The sequence below is a fragment of the Cebus imitator genome, unplaced genomic scaffold, assembly GCF_001604975.1.
Source record: "Cebus imitator isolate Cc_AM_T3 unplaced genomic scaffold, Cebus_imitator-1.0 Scaffold138, whole genome shotgun sequence".
NCBI classification, from domain to species: domain Eukaryota; kingdom Metazoa; phylum Chordata; class Mammalia; order Primates; family Cebidae; genus Cebus; species Cebus imitator.
In genome coordinates this window covers 604,105-621,513 of record NW_016107453.1, presented here as the reverse complement: position 1 = coordinate 621,513, position 17,409 = coordinate 604,105, and the positions used below count along the sequence as shown (strand labels likewise).

The 17,409-nt window shown below is 37.0% G+C and overlaps 1 protein-coding gene across 16 annotated transcripts in view; it reads left to right on the top strand.

Moving 5' to 3' along the window:
• Nucleotides 1–17,409, top strand: part of LOC108313502 (amyloid beta precursor protein) — a 288,061-nt gene that overhangs the window by 183,661 nt on the left and 86,991 nt on the right. For all 16 annotated transcript variants that reach the window (XM_037743244.1, XM_037743239.1, XM_037743237.1 and 13 more), the window contains 3 exons: nt 2,726–2,859; nt 8,812–8,886; nt 9,614–9,772. In XM_037743244.1, coding sequence (XP_037599172.1) covers nt 2,726–2,859; nt 8,812–8,886; nt 9,614–9,772 — 368 coding nt within the window. The remainder of the gene's footprint in view (nt 1–2,725; nt 2,860–8,811; nt 8,887–9,613; nt 9,773–17,409) is intronic.

The following is a 17,409-nucleotide window of genomic DNA, read 5'->3' as shown; positions in this document are numbered from 1 at the left end:
TTTTATTCCTTTCCTTTATACAGTTTTCACAAACCATAGGAACTGAAAAAAATTCCTCCTTATGTAGTTTTATGATACCAGTTTTCCAAAGGGGTGCTTATGTTATGGTTATAACAGTTACAGCCAGGACTGTCTTCATCAGCGAGTATAACCCCAAACATTTATACATTTTCATTTGTTTAAAACATAAAATCTTGTTTGCCTAAACATGTCATTCTGCCAGATTGAACTGTGCAAAAGAATGTTTTATTGTTTTATTTTCTGCTTTCACTTGTTCTCATTTGAGCTCTCCCAGTTAAGATGAGAAAATGACTAAAGCCAGGGAAAACACATTTTAAATGCTAAATGCCACATTCATTTCAAGTTGGGAAACTATTCAGTTAAAAAATACTTGTATACTGGTTTGCTTGAAGTTACACAGAAAAACATTTACCTTTTTTTTCCTGAAAAGGATTTAATATCCAAAATTATTGTTTCAGTCTTACAAATTCCAGGAATATGCCCTGCCTCCTTCCTTCTACTTGAAAGCAACATCTGGATAGACACTCAACTGCTTTTATTTTTTGAAAAATTATTATTAATCAGGATTGAATTGGAGGGAAAAAGTCAAAATGCATGTTTCTCTTTAAAATGAAAGATACTGTTTAATTATTTAGCAGCTTTCTGGTTTTAGATAATATCTTTGAAGACCTTGGATTGTTAAGATTTACTTATTTTTGATAGTTTTGGCCTTTTCTTATGTGGGCTACACCTAACGTTTTTTGAAAAATACATATTACTTTTTCTGTAGGTTTCACTTTGTGATCCTGTAATTCATTTTCAGTGGTTCTATTTTATTTTTTATTAATAAGTGTTTTTATTTTCTTTTGTTTTTTCCTTAATTTAAATTTTTTTTTAATTTGTCTTTTTGTTATTTGTTACTTTATTATTGCGCTCTTATGCCGAAACAGTTTTAGTGGTTTTAAATAAAAATAGCAGAACTTTTTCATGGTTACCATTAGCTCTAGGATTTGAATAGGATGTAATAAACAGAGGAGGAGGGAAGGCCGCTAACTTGTATAAGCTACGCCGTGTGTCACCCTCTGCCAGATGACTTACATGTGGTATGATATCCCATTTTCCCAGCACTCCCATCATGTCATATGGCCTGTTATCACCACTTGATAAAGAAATTGGAACATGGTATGCTTAAGTGTTCTGCCCTAGGTCACAGCTGATCTGAAAAAGAAATAGGATTCAAATCTAAATGTGATTAATTGCAAAGCCCCCACGTGGTCTTTCCTTCCTTCCCTCTTCCTGTTGCTGCCAATGTAAGAAGGAACACTACTCCCTCATTTGCTACAGAGAAAATAGGGGCAGCTCTATAAAGGTTCCAGGAATATGCCCTGCCTCTTTCCCTCTACTTTAAAGCAACATCTGGATAGACACTCAACTGCTTTTATTTTTTGAAAAATGATTATTAATCAGAATTGAAGTGGAGGAAAAAAAATCAAAATGAGTGTTTCTCTTTAAGAGGGATACTGTTTAATTATTTCACAACCTTCCGATTTTAGTTAATATCTTTGAAAACTTTGAATTGTTAAGATTCCAGACATTTTCTTGAAGGCTGTAGAAGACATACTTCAGGTTTTGTTTCAAAATGATTTAGCCATAAATTCTTCTCGTTCAAGTCCTCTTTGAGATATTATAGCCCAAATGTAATACACAAGTGCTAATAATTTGATAGGAATACTTGGAACATCGGTGATATTTGAATAACCTTTTGAATGAACAGTTGATTTGACCTGAAAAGACAGTGAAAACATCTCATTTTATTTTTTACGTTAAATATGCTTAAGTCAAAATCCTTTTTTCTTTTAAGCTTATAAATACTCTTGATTCTCACTAGTCATTACTAATCTTTTAGGAAATTGCTTGTATAGGTATTATAATTCACTTGGCCCATGAGTTAGGACATTTTTATAGTATACTCTTGAATTTCATGGATATTTATGTTTTCACATAATGTAGTAGTATACGTTGCAATTCAAATATTGCTTAGCAGTATTAGTTGAATTCAAAATAGAAATCAACTTTCTTTTTGACAACTAGCATAATGAATTCACTGATTATGGCCAAATTTGTGAAAGCAGAAAGGTCCTTTTGTGATTCAAAAATGTGTTTATTGATGTTTATATTTCTTTTTGCAGTGTTCCACATACTGTCTCATGAAGGTTGTCTTTGTAATTAAGTTATCTGAAATACATCATAGAATCTACCTTTTTTCTCTGGGGTGCAGTTATTCTGCAACAGGCTAATTTCAGATATCTGGTTTCTGCAGGAGTCTTAATGTATGATATGATATTGATGATATAATCATTTACTTTCATGACTGCAAAATATTAATTTAGGAAAGCATGGGGATTTGGAAAAAACATGTCTATTAAGCACCAGCTGTTTTTGCTCTTTGCATGCTTGTTTCATAAAGAACTCTAATGGTAATTGCAAAATGGACCCTTTTAAATATTTTTCCTTCATTTTGCACTTGGGAGTGGTGAAACACATCCTTACTGTGCCGCACAGTGTCTCATAGTGTTCTCTTCAACAGCATTAATATCTTGTATGTGCTGCTTTACTAAATTCCCTGTTCTGAGAAATACTGAAAACATGGCTTTCTTTTAAATGGGTGGATATTCTGTTGCTGTCAGTTTTTTCTTCTCAGACCTCCTTCTCTTCTACTTTATAGTTCCTACAACAGCAGCCAGTACCCCGGATGCCGTTGACAAGTATCTCGAGACACCTGGAGATGAGAACGAGCACGCCCATTTCCAGAAAGCCAAAGAGAGGCTTGAGGCCAAGCACCGAGAGAGAATGTCCCAGGTAAGTCTGGCACTTCCATCGTTCAGCCCTACGGTATCAAGAAACCTCAGCTTGCCTCTGCCCCGGTCTCCGAAGGGGCCTGCTGGCTTTATCAAGATCTTCAAAGATGCAAAGTTCTAATTTTAAATGTTTACTGTGTGAGCACAGTTTGTGGGTTTTTTGCATCCTCCATGAACATGCTGCCTAGGAAAGATCCAGGTATAGTTAGATTTTGTAAGCACAAATTAAGTGATGTCTATAACATTCTCACTAGTGAAGAAAGGTACTTGGCATTATTATTCTGTGCATATGTAGTACCTGAAATCAACATGTTGTAAATTAAAATCCATCAAAATGCTCTTTAGTAAAGATGAGTTTTTGTATTAAATTCCAGCCTGTTATAACTGTGAACCTACCATTGTTTACAGTCTACAGAACCACAGACTTAAAACTGAGCTGAACCATAGTGATTATTTCATCTAGTTTCCTAACTGATAGAATAGAGGTTTAAGAGAGTGGCTTCCCATTTTAGCACAAAGCAAAATCAGTGAGCCAGAGACAACATTGAGAATCCAGGCCTTTCTTGCTCCTAGTACAATATTTCGTTCACTATACTTTGCTTGAAAAAAAACAACTCTGATTTGGTTTGGTTTGGTTTGGTTTTTTTAAGCAGATCCTTTATTAAGCAAATCAAAAAATAATTTGTGATTAAAACACGGCTAATCCATATATAATACTATCAACTATAATTTAAGCTGTGTCTACCACCAGGCACTAGATGTTGTATTGGAGTTTAATAATACAGAGAATTTTAACCCTTGCTTAGGTTCCTCATTCATTCATTCATTCACTCATTCAGTCAACATATATGGACATATTATTGTTTGCCAGTCACTTTTCTAATTTGTAGTCTACAAACCTAGGAGGAAAAAAGGTAGGACATATAAGTGAATGAATAAAGATCTCAGGCTAAAGTAAGCCATTCATTTTTAGTGTTAATATTCTGTGGTAAATATCAGAAGATAGGAATAATTTTTGACGTACTTAGCACAGATACTTCAAAGCTCTCTTGAGAGACATTAAATGCAATTCCTGAATTAGGCTGCTGCATATTTTCTAAGATTACAGTAAGTCTTTAGTAGACAATTAATCTTGCTTTCCTGTAATTTCTGACCTGAGTCCCTGCTGACCCCAGGAAGATTCCTTCCTCCCAGGGCTAACCAGCTCCTAGAAATAGTAAATGAGTGGATTCTGAGCACGCCTTTCACATGCAAACCAATCAGTCAAAAGCTCCTAACTCCCAGCCACCTTCTTTATATAGCCCTTATACTCTGGGCCACTGTTTCTGCTCTGATCACCCCAGAGCCAGGTACCAGACAAGTAGGGACAACCCCTTGCACTATCACCATTATTTGAACAAGTCAGTCCTAAACCTGCTTACCCTGCCTCCCCCATTCTTTCCATGAAAATCACAGTAAAAGGCTTTTGCCCATATTTTCCCCTCCTGACCAACCCTGGTGCTTCCCATATGACCCTGCCTGTAGTGGTATGTACCTGCTTCTTGGGAGCTGTGAGTAATAAACTATCTTTTCCATGATCATCATCTCCTGACCTCTTGGCCTCACATGAATAATAAGAAAACCTACACTTGAAAACATAAAACTAATATATCCAGAAAGGTACAACACAGATACTTTTCCTTTTTTTTTTTTTTTTTTTTTTTGGCTTAAGATGAATAACAATACTTGGATCTACTTTGGTATAATAACATAAGGAGGAAAAAAGCCTTATAATCACAATACTTTTGGCTCTGGAATATAATGTGCAGTTCTAGTGATTTCCCATGATGAAAACCTAAAAGCAAATTGAACTAGAAAGCTAGCCACAGGGAATTAGTGAGTTTTCACCTGATGCCCAAAAAAAATCGGATTTTTCACTAGGAAAGACATAGGCACTGTTCGAAAGCATTGGAGAACTATGAGTCATATTTATTGCCACTGAAACGTCCTCCTTTAAATTTATATCCTATTTCCCTTCTTTACAAAGCTTTCAGAGGCTACTTGTGCCCTCAAAAATCCACTTCTGGGCACTTGAAATCTTAAAAAAAGAACAATGACAAAAATAAACACCAAATGCTCAGCTTGTCATTTTCAGCGCCTACCCCTGTACCGTGATTCTGGTCTTCCTACCACCTCTTCCTTCTCAACTGCTACCCCTGTCTTCTGTACAGTGTTCAGCTGCTGTTCAGATCAAGCCACTCTGCTCACCATCTGCTCATCTCGCCCGGGGCTTGCTTTTTCTCTTGGCCTTGACTTATTCTGGAAATGCCCTCTCACTCCTCTTCATGTTGACACGCTCACACATTCTTTACACCCCACATCACACTCAGAATGAGACAGGCAGCCGTTGCTCTTACATTTCATTTAATCCTAAATATTTGTTCCTCGGTTTTATTAGTGATATTTTGATATACCTGCGTTATCTTTCTAGCTGGATTGTAAACTCCTTTTAGTGCCTCTAAGTTTGTATAAGTTTTACTAACGTTGCATTTCATTTTTGGACCTACTTAGTCGTGACTTATTTTTAAATTTTGTGTTTTTTTAATCCTGGACATTTTCTTCTAGTATATCTTGGTCATCTTTGATCCCATTAAGAAAATGATTTTGAATTCTCTGTTAGTTTCAAGTGTGACTGATTTCCATTAAAATGATAATTTGGCCAGGTGTGGTGGCTCACACCTGTAATCCCAGCACTTGGGGCGGCCAAGGAGAGCAGATCGCAAGGTCAGGAGTTCAAGACCAGCCTGGTCAATATGGTGAAACCCTGTCTCTATTAAAAATACAAAAATTAGCTGGGCGTGGTGGCGGACACCTGTAGCCCCAGCTACTTGGGAGGCTGAGGCAGGAGAATCACTTGAACCTAGGAGGCAGAGGTTGCAGTGAGGCAAGATCACTCCACTGCACTCCAGCCTGGGTGACAAAGCAAGACTCCGTCTCAAAAAGAAAAAAAAAAAAAAGTTAGAAGAAAGAAAAGAAAATAATATATAGATCCATTGCAAGGGCTCGATCCTGAAAATTTTTTAAATTGTGGGTCTTTTTTTTTAATTAAGTTTTATTGTAGTTTTTGTTCTGTGTTTTCCTACAAATACAGAGGATTTTGGAATTTTTGGTTTGTTGTTGCCATTGTGGGTTATAACTCGAATCCTATAGATTTTTGATGCTATATGTCGTGACTAGCATCTAGCCAATAGAAATCAGCATCTGAACCATATGTGCACTTATATTACTTACGAACTTAGCAGTTTTAATATATCCTTAAAATGAAGTTCTTCACATTGAAAGCTGACCCAACTCAGGCTTTTATTGTTAAGATAAGCAGCAGCATTTTAAGAGTACCCCTTTCTCCTGTTGCTAAATATAAATAAACTTAGTTCACCTAATGGATTTTCCATTTTATAATAGAAAATTGGGTACCAGGATACAAAAGCATGATCTTTAGAGCCACAAAGATCTTGGTTTATATTCTTCCCTCTCCCTTTACCTGTATAGCCTTGAGCTGGCACCTTAACCTAGTTCATAAAATGGGATGGCCCTGGCTAATCTCATAAGCTGTTGTGAGGAATCAATTAAATTAGATAGATTTTGTAAAGCACTTAATACAGGGTCAGCAGTAATGCTATTTGTTACCAGTCCCACAGTGAAATTCACTGTTTGTAGGAAGATGGTCAGCCTATATCTAGTGTATATTCATTTGCGGTACTCTTAGTGTGATTGTGCAGGTGATTTTTTTATTTGTGGGGATATAGGATATTGTTAAATTGTTCTGAAAACCTAAATTTCAGTTAATTTTTAGAGCAATGCTTATTTTCAACTCATTAGCTAAATACATCTCTTTAATTATTTCATAAATCCACCCAGCTTAAAGTCCAGGTTCTGAGTGTACAAGGTAAGATGGAAAAAATGTAAATGTAATATGGGAAATCAGTTTTCACATTGCAGTAAAACATTGAACGTCTATCTCGAACTAATTTTGAGATTCCTTGCTTGAAGAACTGTTGGTAGGGTACTACCACTGTGAACATTCCCAAAGCAGGAAATTGAAATATTTATATTGCAAGGCTTATCTCACCTATAAAGCAAAGATAGTCTTCAGTATCCTCCTTGCTCTCACAAGTGCCCTTTATTAACTTGGTAGATGCACCAAAGCAAATGGGACAATATGTTTCTTTTCTTGCATGTTCTATTCTTGCTCATTGCAGCAGGGCATTTGTCCCAATTTTGCTGTGAACCTTGAGACTATTTTTGATATGCTTTTCGAGTGTAATGGACTATTTATTCCATATTGTTTTCTCCATAATTTTACCAAAACAGCAAGAAGCAGCTAGTTGCCTCATCTACAAAGAAATTAATGCTAATGGACAATAAAATCTGTAATTAGGAACCCACATGGTGATTTGATATGGTATTGTCTCACAGAAGTTTTCTATCCATAGTTATTTTTTCTAAGCCTCTTTTTCTTTTCCATCTTGAATTATATTACAAGAGTCTATTCTTTAGGGCTAAATACCTACAAATAACAGACTCTTATAATACAGTAATCAAGTTTTCTAATGCTTTGGGAGTATACAAAGTATGCAAGTACATCTCTGGCAGCAGGCCAGTATTTTGTTTTCTTGATCTTTCTTTCTTCATTTTACCTAGGTCAGTAGTTATAAGTTGCACTTTAAACAAACTCTGTTTGTAATACACTTGAAAAGGCAGCTGTAGGTGGTAAGAAGTTAATATTTTCTTTGAACAACATAAAGAGGTACAGACTTTTACTTTTTGTATCAGGTTAATGAGTGAACTTCTCCCAGGAAAATCCAGGTGAACATCAAAGTTGATAGCAGGAAGCATTTGTTTCCTACAAAACAGATTCACCTGGTATCTTAGTCAATTTTGTGTTGCTGTAATAGAATACCCCAGACTGGATAATCTATAAAAGAAAAAAGTTTAAAATTTGCCTCACAGTTCTGCAGGGGGAAGTCCAAGAGCATGGTACTGGCATCTGTTGAGGACTTTCGTGCTCTCGTCATTTTTGGTGGAAGGAAGAAAGGAAAAGGAGGGCAAACTCATTTTTATAACAACCCACTCCCCCAATAATGATACTAATTTATTCGTGAGGACAGAGACTGAATCATCTCTTACAGGGTTTACCTCTCAAAATTGTGGCATTGGGGATTAAGTTTCCAACACATGCTTTTTAGGGGATACATTCAAACCATAGCAACTGGTTGCTAAATTAGTGCTACCTGTAAAAAATACATTTTTGCTACATTCAGAATATTATGTGTTTTTAGAGTTTTTAGAAGGACTTGGAGTAATCCTTACTGTTCATAACTTAAGTCAGCAAGCTCAAAAGGCCCTAATTTCCTATTTGTTTAAAGGGATAGGTCTTAGGATATCAGACAACAGAAGTCTTCTTTTACTTCCTCTATTATGTACTTCTTTTTGGCATTGTATTCACCACACACACACACACACACACACACACACAATGTTATATTTTCTTAAATTCAAAATATACAGTTTAAAATGGTTTAAATTGCTTTCATAAGAGAATAAAACTTACGTGTTCAGTTTAATTTTGGAAGACCTTGTGCAGTTAGTGTATGCCTTCTATGAATTGCTGGTATTTATTCACATCAAATAAAATGACTATCTCCAAGTTCTCAGGGTGGAAAAAGACCAACCTTGACTTAAAAGACTATATTCTTGCAATAAATGTGAACATTTATGTTTAATATGCCACTGTGGTTAATCATTTATATCCTAGTGGGAGGTCAAATATTATTCAGATAGGAACGGATAGGTAATATATTTTTTAAATATCTAAAATGACAAAAATAGAAGAAAAACGTAATCATCCATCCTTAAGTCTGTATTCATAGGAAGAACCTATGATTTTAAATCTAAATGTTTTCTTAATTTATAGGTCATGAGAGAATGGGAAGAGGCAGAACGTCAAGCAAAGAACTTGCCTAAAGCTGATAAGAAAGCAGTTATCCAGGTAAAATTTGAACCCATTTCCTACCAAACATCACATGCCTGCAGTCTGTTTAATGAGCGTCTGTAGGTTTACCAGCATCTGCCAGAACCTCAGGTGTGATTGTTCATAGTCCCATGACCTGGAACTGTTATTAATCATTGCCTAGTAATTGAGTTGCTTAAATCCTGCCTTATATTTGCTCCCAGTTATTTCAAGTTATAATTCATTGCCATAAAACTCACATTGTTACTTGCAGTCTACTTTTTATTAATAATATATCTTTTCAGTCACCATAATCTGCTGCTGCTTCTCCCTCTGGCAAAAATTATGAGAATTGGAATTTTTGACTAAAACCAGTCTCAAAATTACCTTAAGTAAACCAAAAGTTTATTACGGTCAATTACTTGCAGTATTTTTAGTAAGAGAGGAATTTTTTTTTAATATGTAATATAAGAATTTCAAGAGTGCATGTAGTTATCCAACATTATTACTGGTCAAATCAGTCTTCAGGGAGCCTATGTAATACTGATTTTCAATGAGAAAGTAGGTTTGATGGGGGCTGAAGAGTGCCAGAAAGTGAAACAACCTGTATGTAAAACATGCAGAGTTAGTAAAAATGTTGGAATGACTAGGCAGTCTTCAGGATACTTTTTATCACTTGGAATAGGATGTCCCTTTTAGAAGACTTGAAATTGCTGCTTCATCCTACTTGTTCAGTCCCCATTGACATATGTGTTTATGATGGCAGCATTTTCAGGAGAAAGTGGAATCTCTGGAACAGGAAGCAGCCAACGAGAGACAGCAGCTGGTGGAGACGCACATGGCCAGAGTGGAAGCCATGCTCAATGACCGCCGCCGCCTGGCCCTGGAGAACTACATCACCGCTCTGCAGGCTGTTCCTCCTCGGGTAGGTCTCACTGCAGCTGAGATCTCACTTCAGGTCACGGCACAGACAGTAAGGGTAGGACACTGGGAACTGAAAGCCATGCAAAAAGAATGAGAGGAAATGCCTTGAGCGCCGTTATTCACAGGTTCAACCCCTGTCCATTCCATCTTGAAGGTCAAAGAGTCACAGGGCAACTGCCTTCACAGGGCCATCTCTGCACAGTAGGCACTTGCACTTCTCCACAGAGCAGCCAGATGGATTCCCAGGGTCTCACAGTATAAGCCCTGAGTTGATTTAATATTGACCATTGATGGCATAGTTCAAGTTCAAACACAAAAGCCAGAAGAATGTCTTCCAGTCCCTTCAGTCTGCTATAACAGAATACCATAGACTGGGTAGTTTATCAGCAGCAGTTTGTTTCTCACAGTTGGAGAGGCTGAGAAGTCCAACATCAAGACATCAGCAGGTTTGGTTGTCTAGTGAAAGCTTGCTTCCTGGTTCATAGAACTTATATTTTTTCATCTTTTGTTTTTGTTTGTATTTTGTTATATCATATGGCGGAATGGGCAAGGGAGCTCTCTGGGGCCTCTTTTATAAGGGTACTAATCCTAATCTTGAAGGCTGTGTCCTCATGCCTAATTGTCTCCCAAAGTTTTCACTATCAAATAGCATCACATGTGGCTGTGTTTCAACATATGAAGAGACATAAACATTCACACCATAGCAAAGGATTTCAGAAGTAACCTTGCCTAGCCCCCTCATCATGTAAGTATAACAGTATAACTAAGGTCAAGGAAAGTTGAGATGTGGCTGAGTTGTAAGAATTTTTAGTGGACCGAAAGGAATTGGAACTCAAATTTCCATCTCAGAGCAATGACCATATTCTCTCGCGGGAAGCATGTATCAGTCATGATATTAACAATGATGAGATTTATTTGTGGTTTTCAGCGACCATTGCCCAAAATGGCTTGCTCAGTGCTGCAGGCATAGATTTCTTCACCAGCATTCTGTGGGAGAGCTTACTTGGAACAGAAGGAACGTTCTGAGCATGAGTGTGTGATTTATGTTCACTTGTTCTTTTTTTTTTTTTTTGAGATGGAGTCTTGTTCTTTCGCCCAGGCTGGAGTGCAGTGGTGCAATCTTGGCTCACTGCAACCTCCGTTTCCTGGGTTCAAGTGATTCTCCTAACTCAGCAGCCTCCCAAGTACCTGGGATTACAGGCATGTGCTACCATGCCCAGCTAATTTTTGTATTTTTAGTAGAGACAGGTTTTCACCATGTTGGCCAAGCTGGTCTCAAACTCCTGACCTCAGTTGATCCGCCCACCTCGGCCTCCCAAAATGTTGGGATTACAGGTGTGAGCCACATGCCCAGCCACTTGTTCTTTCTGTTTGTCATTGAGTGAGGGATAGTAAAAGTTCTGCCTGTGATTTTGGACTGGTCCATTTTTCTAAACGGTGCTATCTGTTTTTATTTTGTATACTTTGAGGCTGTGCTTTTAGGTGTGTAAATGTTCAGGGCTGTTAGGCAATCTTTGAGCCTCTGCTTATAAAATGATTTTTTTATCCTTTGTAATGTTTTGCTCTGAAATTCACCTTATCTAATATTAATAAAGCTATTCCAGCTTTCTTTTGATTAATATTAACATGGTGCATTTTTCCATCCTTGTACTCTTATTGAACTTCTTTGTCTTTATATTTGAAGCGTATTTTTTGTAGGTAGCATATAACTGGGTCTTGTGTTTTCCTTTTGATTGAGAAGACCATGCACACTGAATGAGGTTATGGATATGGTTGTGACTGAATCTGTCATCTTGCTATTTTTTTTCTATTTTTGTTCTTTAACCTTTTTTCTTCTTTTCTGAATTAATTAGAATTTTTTTATGATTCTACTTTATCTCTTTTAAAGTTGGTTTGTAAATTGTAACTAGTTTGTTATTTTACTGGTTGCTTTAAGGTTTATAGAAAACATTCTAAACTTGTCACAATGATATTATACCAGTTCAAGTGATATACCACTTTACAGATAGGATAAAGAACCTTACCAAAAGTATTTCCATTTCCCCTCTCTCTCACTCTAAGAAGTTGTTGTCATACTTTTTCCTTACTACATTGTTGCTGTTTTTCTTTAAACAGTCAGTTATCTTTTAATGAGCTGTAAATTAAATAAAAAACATATATTTACCTATGAAGTCACCATTTTGGGTGCTCTAAATTCTTTGTACAGATGCAGCTGGTATCATTTTCCTTCTGCCTGAAGGATTTCCTTTAAAATGTCTTGGAGACTGGGCTTGGTGGCTTGTGCTTGCAATCCCAGCAACTCAGGAGGTTGAGATAGGAAGATCACTTGAACCCAGGGGTTCGAGACTGCAGTGAGCTGTGATTGCGTGACTGCAGTCTAGCCTGGGTGACAAAGGGCATCCCTGTCCCTTAAAAAAAAAAAAGTCTCAGGGTGCATTTAAGTCGGTGATGAAATCTTTTGCTTGGCTATGACTGAAAATATCGTTTTTATACCTTTGGCTTTGAAAGATATTTTTGCTGGGTATAAAATACTAGATTCAGGTTTTTCTTCCACTACTTGAAAGATGATGCTCTGCTGTCTTATTTGTGTTGATATCTTATTTATTTGTGTTGATACTCAGAAGGCTGAGGCAAAAGGATCGCTTGAGCCCAGGAGGTTAAGACTGCAGTGAGCTATGACTGGGCCACTGCATGCCAGCCTGAGTGAAAGAGCAAGTCCCTGTCTCAAAAAAGAAAGACAGAATGGAAAGAAGGAAGAAAGTTAAAAAGGAAGGGAGGGAGGGGAATTCTGAAGTAGGAATTTAACAGGAATCCTTAGATCAGCAACAGTGATCTGATTTTGACAGTAAAATGTTTCTTCCTGATCCAGTTTTTAATTTTTATTTCAAGTGAATATGTTGTCTAATTCCTTGTGAAGTGATACAGAGGCCCACAACAAGCATGATTACAACCACTCTAAAATTATCCCTTTTGATAAAATATGACACTTTGGCAAGCATTCTTGCCACTGCCTTTCCTGTAATGGCTGATGAGACTAAACTGAGAGTTTAAATGTACATTTGTTAAAGCCTCCATTCAGTCCTCATCTTATTTTTAGTCCTATCAATGCCCATTTAGTGAAGATCTTAATTTGGAGATTGGACTTTCAGCTGGAATGCTTCATAAGTGTCTGCTATGAAGGTTTTGGTCTCAGCACCCACCACTCTACCCTGCTGTGGCAAATGATCACACAGCTCCTCTCCTGAAAGCGTGTTCTCCAAAAAAAAGAGGAACCAAGAAACTTTCGTTCTGCAGAGATATAAAAACAATTTCCTGACAAGTGCCTTGCTAAGATAGAGATTTTTGGCAAATAGAAAATGAAAACGCTAATATGAATATTTTTTTCCAAAAGCTTTGTTCAGAGAGGAAGCTTGTTCTAGTGAGAAGGAAATGCAGTGACTCACAGCTCTGCCCTGTCCCTTCCAAACAGTGTCACCCTGAACCAGCCAGTCCATCTCCCGAGGTTGCAGTGATATCATCGGTAGAACAGAGTCAGTAGTATCTTACTTATTGGAAGAATGCCATGAGCTCTTTAATGGCTCCTCCTGGCTTTCTATGCACTATAACTTCATAAGAAAAATCAAAATGATGAGGTTAAATCAGCACAAGTGTGTGACTTTCTGGTTAAGTTGCATAAAATACACAAAGAATTCTATTTCCAGCCAAGATTGAGTGAGAAGAACTGGATTTACTCTCCTGCCTGAACAACCAGTAAACGGACAATGTATTAATATATAAACCATGTTTCTGTGAAGTATTAGACATCAAGTGAAGGTCACTGATTCCTGAAAGGGGGAAACAAATGAGGACTTACAACTGCCAAACTCATGGATCTGCAGGTGCTCCACATATGTGGCTAATTCTTAAAAATTTTTTGTAAAGACGGTCTCGCTGTGTTACATAGGCTAGTCTTAAACTTCTAGCCTCAAGTGATCCTTTCACCTTGGCTTTTTAAAGAGCCGATATTACAGGCATGAGCCACCATCACTCACCTTTAAATCTTTCCTTTGTAATAAAATGTGGCTGGGTGGTCACAGGCTTAGAGTCTAGGGGGCATTACCTGCCATTTTTGTTAAGTTACCATCTTTAGGTGTTCATTTAAGTTTTAATGTTATATGGCTTGACCTGGCACTGAGGTATGCACTTTGGGAAGTATAAGAAAATTTTAAATCCTTTCTCGTGGACTTCCATACATTTCTCTTGAAGACATAAATCCGGAGCATGGTGGTTGTCTGAAAAAGGTCACATCTTGTAATAGGAGTGATACATAAATATTTCTGTAATCTTCATACTTACCACCATGCCTGGAAAATACAGACTACTGTATTCAGTAACTGTTATTTGAATATAAGTAAATCTACAGAAAGTGTTCTTTCTATAGATTTTGTAGATGTTATCACTTAGAATAATTCTCTCTCTAACCTTTTTCAAATTCTACCATATATTCTCAGACTTTGCAAACATAGGACTCCAAAATAAAGTGGATTGTTTCAGTCTCTTTGAAGCCCAGATTTAAATCATACTTTTACCCAGTTTTTAAATCTAAACATGGAAAGTGTTATAAGATGTTGTTTTTGTGCAGCTAGAATTCCTGGTTCTACTACGGAATTTCACTGTGTGAATCCCTGTGTCTGAGTATACTGTATGTTTCACATTTCTTATTTAATTATGTACTTATAGACAAATACACTGAATGTTCAACCTAAAAATCCATTATTTGACTCATATTTAGAGTCATATGTATATATGCATATGTATTTAAAATAAATGCTTTGGGCTAGACGTGGTGGCTCCCAGCTGTAATCCCAGCACTTTGGGAAGCTGAGGTAGGAGGATCCCTTGAGCCCAGGAATTTGAGACCACCCTAGGCAACATAGAAAGACCCTATCTCTACAAAAAAAAAAGTTTTTTTTTTTAATTAGCCAGGCATGATGGTGCTACACACCTGTAGCCCCAGCTACTCTGAGGCTGAGGTGGGAACATGAGCCTGGGAAGTCGAGGCTACAGTGAGCGGTGATGGCGCCACTGTGCTCCAGCCTGGACAACAAAGCAAGACCCAGTCTCAAAATTAAAAGTTAGAAAATGAAGTAAATACTTGAAATATTACAATTATTAAAACAGATGTTTTCCCCAGGGGAAAAAAAGTGTTGAGCAGAGCTGTGTCTTTGCACTCAGAATAAACTGTTACTCTCTTTAAGGCTAGTGGCTCTTCATAGTACCAACCCCTTAACCTTTTTACTTTCCTAAGGCTTTTCTTTGGAAAATCAAGGAGTTAGCACTTTTTCTCTCTGGAAAAATTAAGTGCCTCTACAGAGTTGCAGTACACGTGGTTAACTTCCACCAACTTTGGAGGCCTCCAAAAGCCACCAAATTAAATACTTAAAGCTAAGCATTCATCATTTTTTAACCTGCTCTCTGCAGTCATGCACTTCCTGCTTTTTACTTTGTCAGGGCTCATACTGAAGCTACTCAAAGCTTCATGAAAGAAGAGCTAAATGCTGTCTGAGACTTTCGTCTTGTAACTGTCAGGGTTCTGTTTATCCTGCATAGACAGAAGATGATATGTCCTGACTGTTGAGGAGAAATTAGATTTAATGTGATCTTGTACAGTTAAACCAAAGGCTGGATAGGGATTCTTTATTTAAATCAATTTTCTGTTGTAGCCCTAGGTCTGGAAAACCTTAGCAGCCCCTAATGGGTAAGAATTGAACTGTTTTAAAGATGAGAGATACCTATAGCCAAACCTTTCTGTCATTCTGAGATTTTTGGTGTTTTTACAGATACATAGTCTAAATCTTTCATTAGATAGTATCATGATTATTATTCTGACTTCAACAACTTTTGCATTTTCTAAGGGGAAGTGAGAATTAGGAAACATTTTCCTGTACATCTGTCTATCTATGCCAGTTGTGTTGTTTTGATTTGTCCGGCGTCTTGTGATTGAAACCATCTTATCCTATACTAAAATTCGTGTCATGCTTGTATCTGCTGCTTCACACTCAGGCTGTCAGTTTAATTGAACAAAAAAAGTTGACAGTTTCTATAGCATTGGCACCCTTCTTTCCTTTCTCATTTTTGAATAGTTCAGCCAAATGTTCAGTTTTTGCTGAAATCTCTGGAAATTTCTTCATAGAATTCTTTGTTAGAACATGAATGCCGTGAGACTCTTTTATTAAAGAGCATGCTTTCATCACTAAGTTGAGATTTTGCTCAAAGCTATTTGGTAAATTCCAGCAGTAGAGCAATAAATGTTCAACAAGAACCAGCAGTCGTTGGAGATAAAAAGGGTAGGAATTAATGGGTACTTTGTCACAGGTAAACAGGTGATGGCATGAGGAGGTTTTAACCACCTCATAAATAAATTTTAGCCATTATGTGATGTGGATCACAACTAAACCAAACTAACCAATGTGGGTGTCGGTGTAACTTTGTTTTCTAAAGCAAAAAGGAAATTGAGACGCTAAACCTGAGCTTTTATATGATACTGCTAATTGCCCTTCACCCAACAAACCAATTATTTCTACTCATCACTTTTTGTTGCAAAAGAAATTATCTTGTAAAATATACGTATATAGCATATATCTCCAAAGTAAATATCAGACATCTGTACCTCAGTGAAACTGATAATAAATAAGTTAAAAATTATTCACTGAGTTCTTGATATGTGGAGAGATGAATATTGTAATGTTAAGGCATTCCACCAGCAAGTCTTGAATATAATCAAAATTTTATAAAGCTAATCAGAGTGGAATTAAAAGTTAAAAGACTGCCAAGCCAAAAAAAGTCATTTTTTAGAAAAGTAAATAATTGCTCTATACTTCTATATTTATTATTGATTTATTCACCATTCATTTATTTTTACTTGAGTTCTGTATACATAGGTGAGGGAAAACTTATTAACTTGAGCACTTCTGAAGGCAAACCCAGTAACAGTGGATGGTAAGGAAAATGGGAAAGTTAGCATCTGTTGAACAGAATCTTATAAACTATGCTGAATGACATGTATGCTCTTTTGGTAAGGCCACCCAGTACTATTACTCCCTTACCTTCTGAATGTTTACCAAGTTCAATAAACAGATCTTGCTACATACCAGTGGGAAGTATGTAACAAGAGATTTTAGTGTTTTCAGGTTTTAATTAAGTTACTTAGAAAATTAAGAAGTTTGTTAGAAAGGCATTAGCTTAAAAGCTGTCCTGTGCCTCTGAAGCCATATTCATCACTCACATTCCATCCATAGTGGACCCCCGCTCCGTCACTGCCTTCAAAAACAAATAGGTCTTCATAGGATTCTATTAAAACCCATAGCACCATATGCTTTTATGCTCTGCTTTCTTCCAGCAAACATATGTATTTTAATGTTAATATATATGTTCATTTTATCCTTGGGAATGAAAATCTATTTTTTTTTCCCCATTTATTTATTTTATTGCATTTTAGGTTTTGGGGTACATGTGAAGAACATGCAGAATTGTTGCATAGGAACACACATGGCAGTGTGATTTGCTGCCTTCCTCCCCATCACCTACGTCTGGCATTTCTCCCCCTGCTATCTCTCCCCAGCCTCCCACCCCCCACCCTCCCTCCCCTATTTCCCCCCA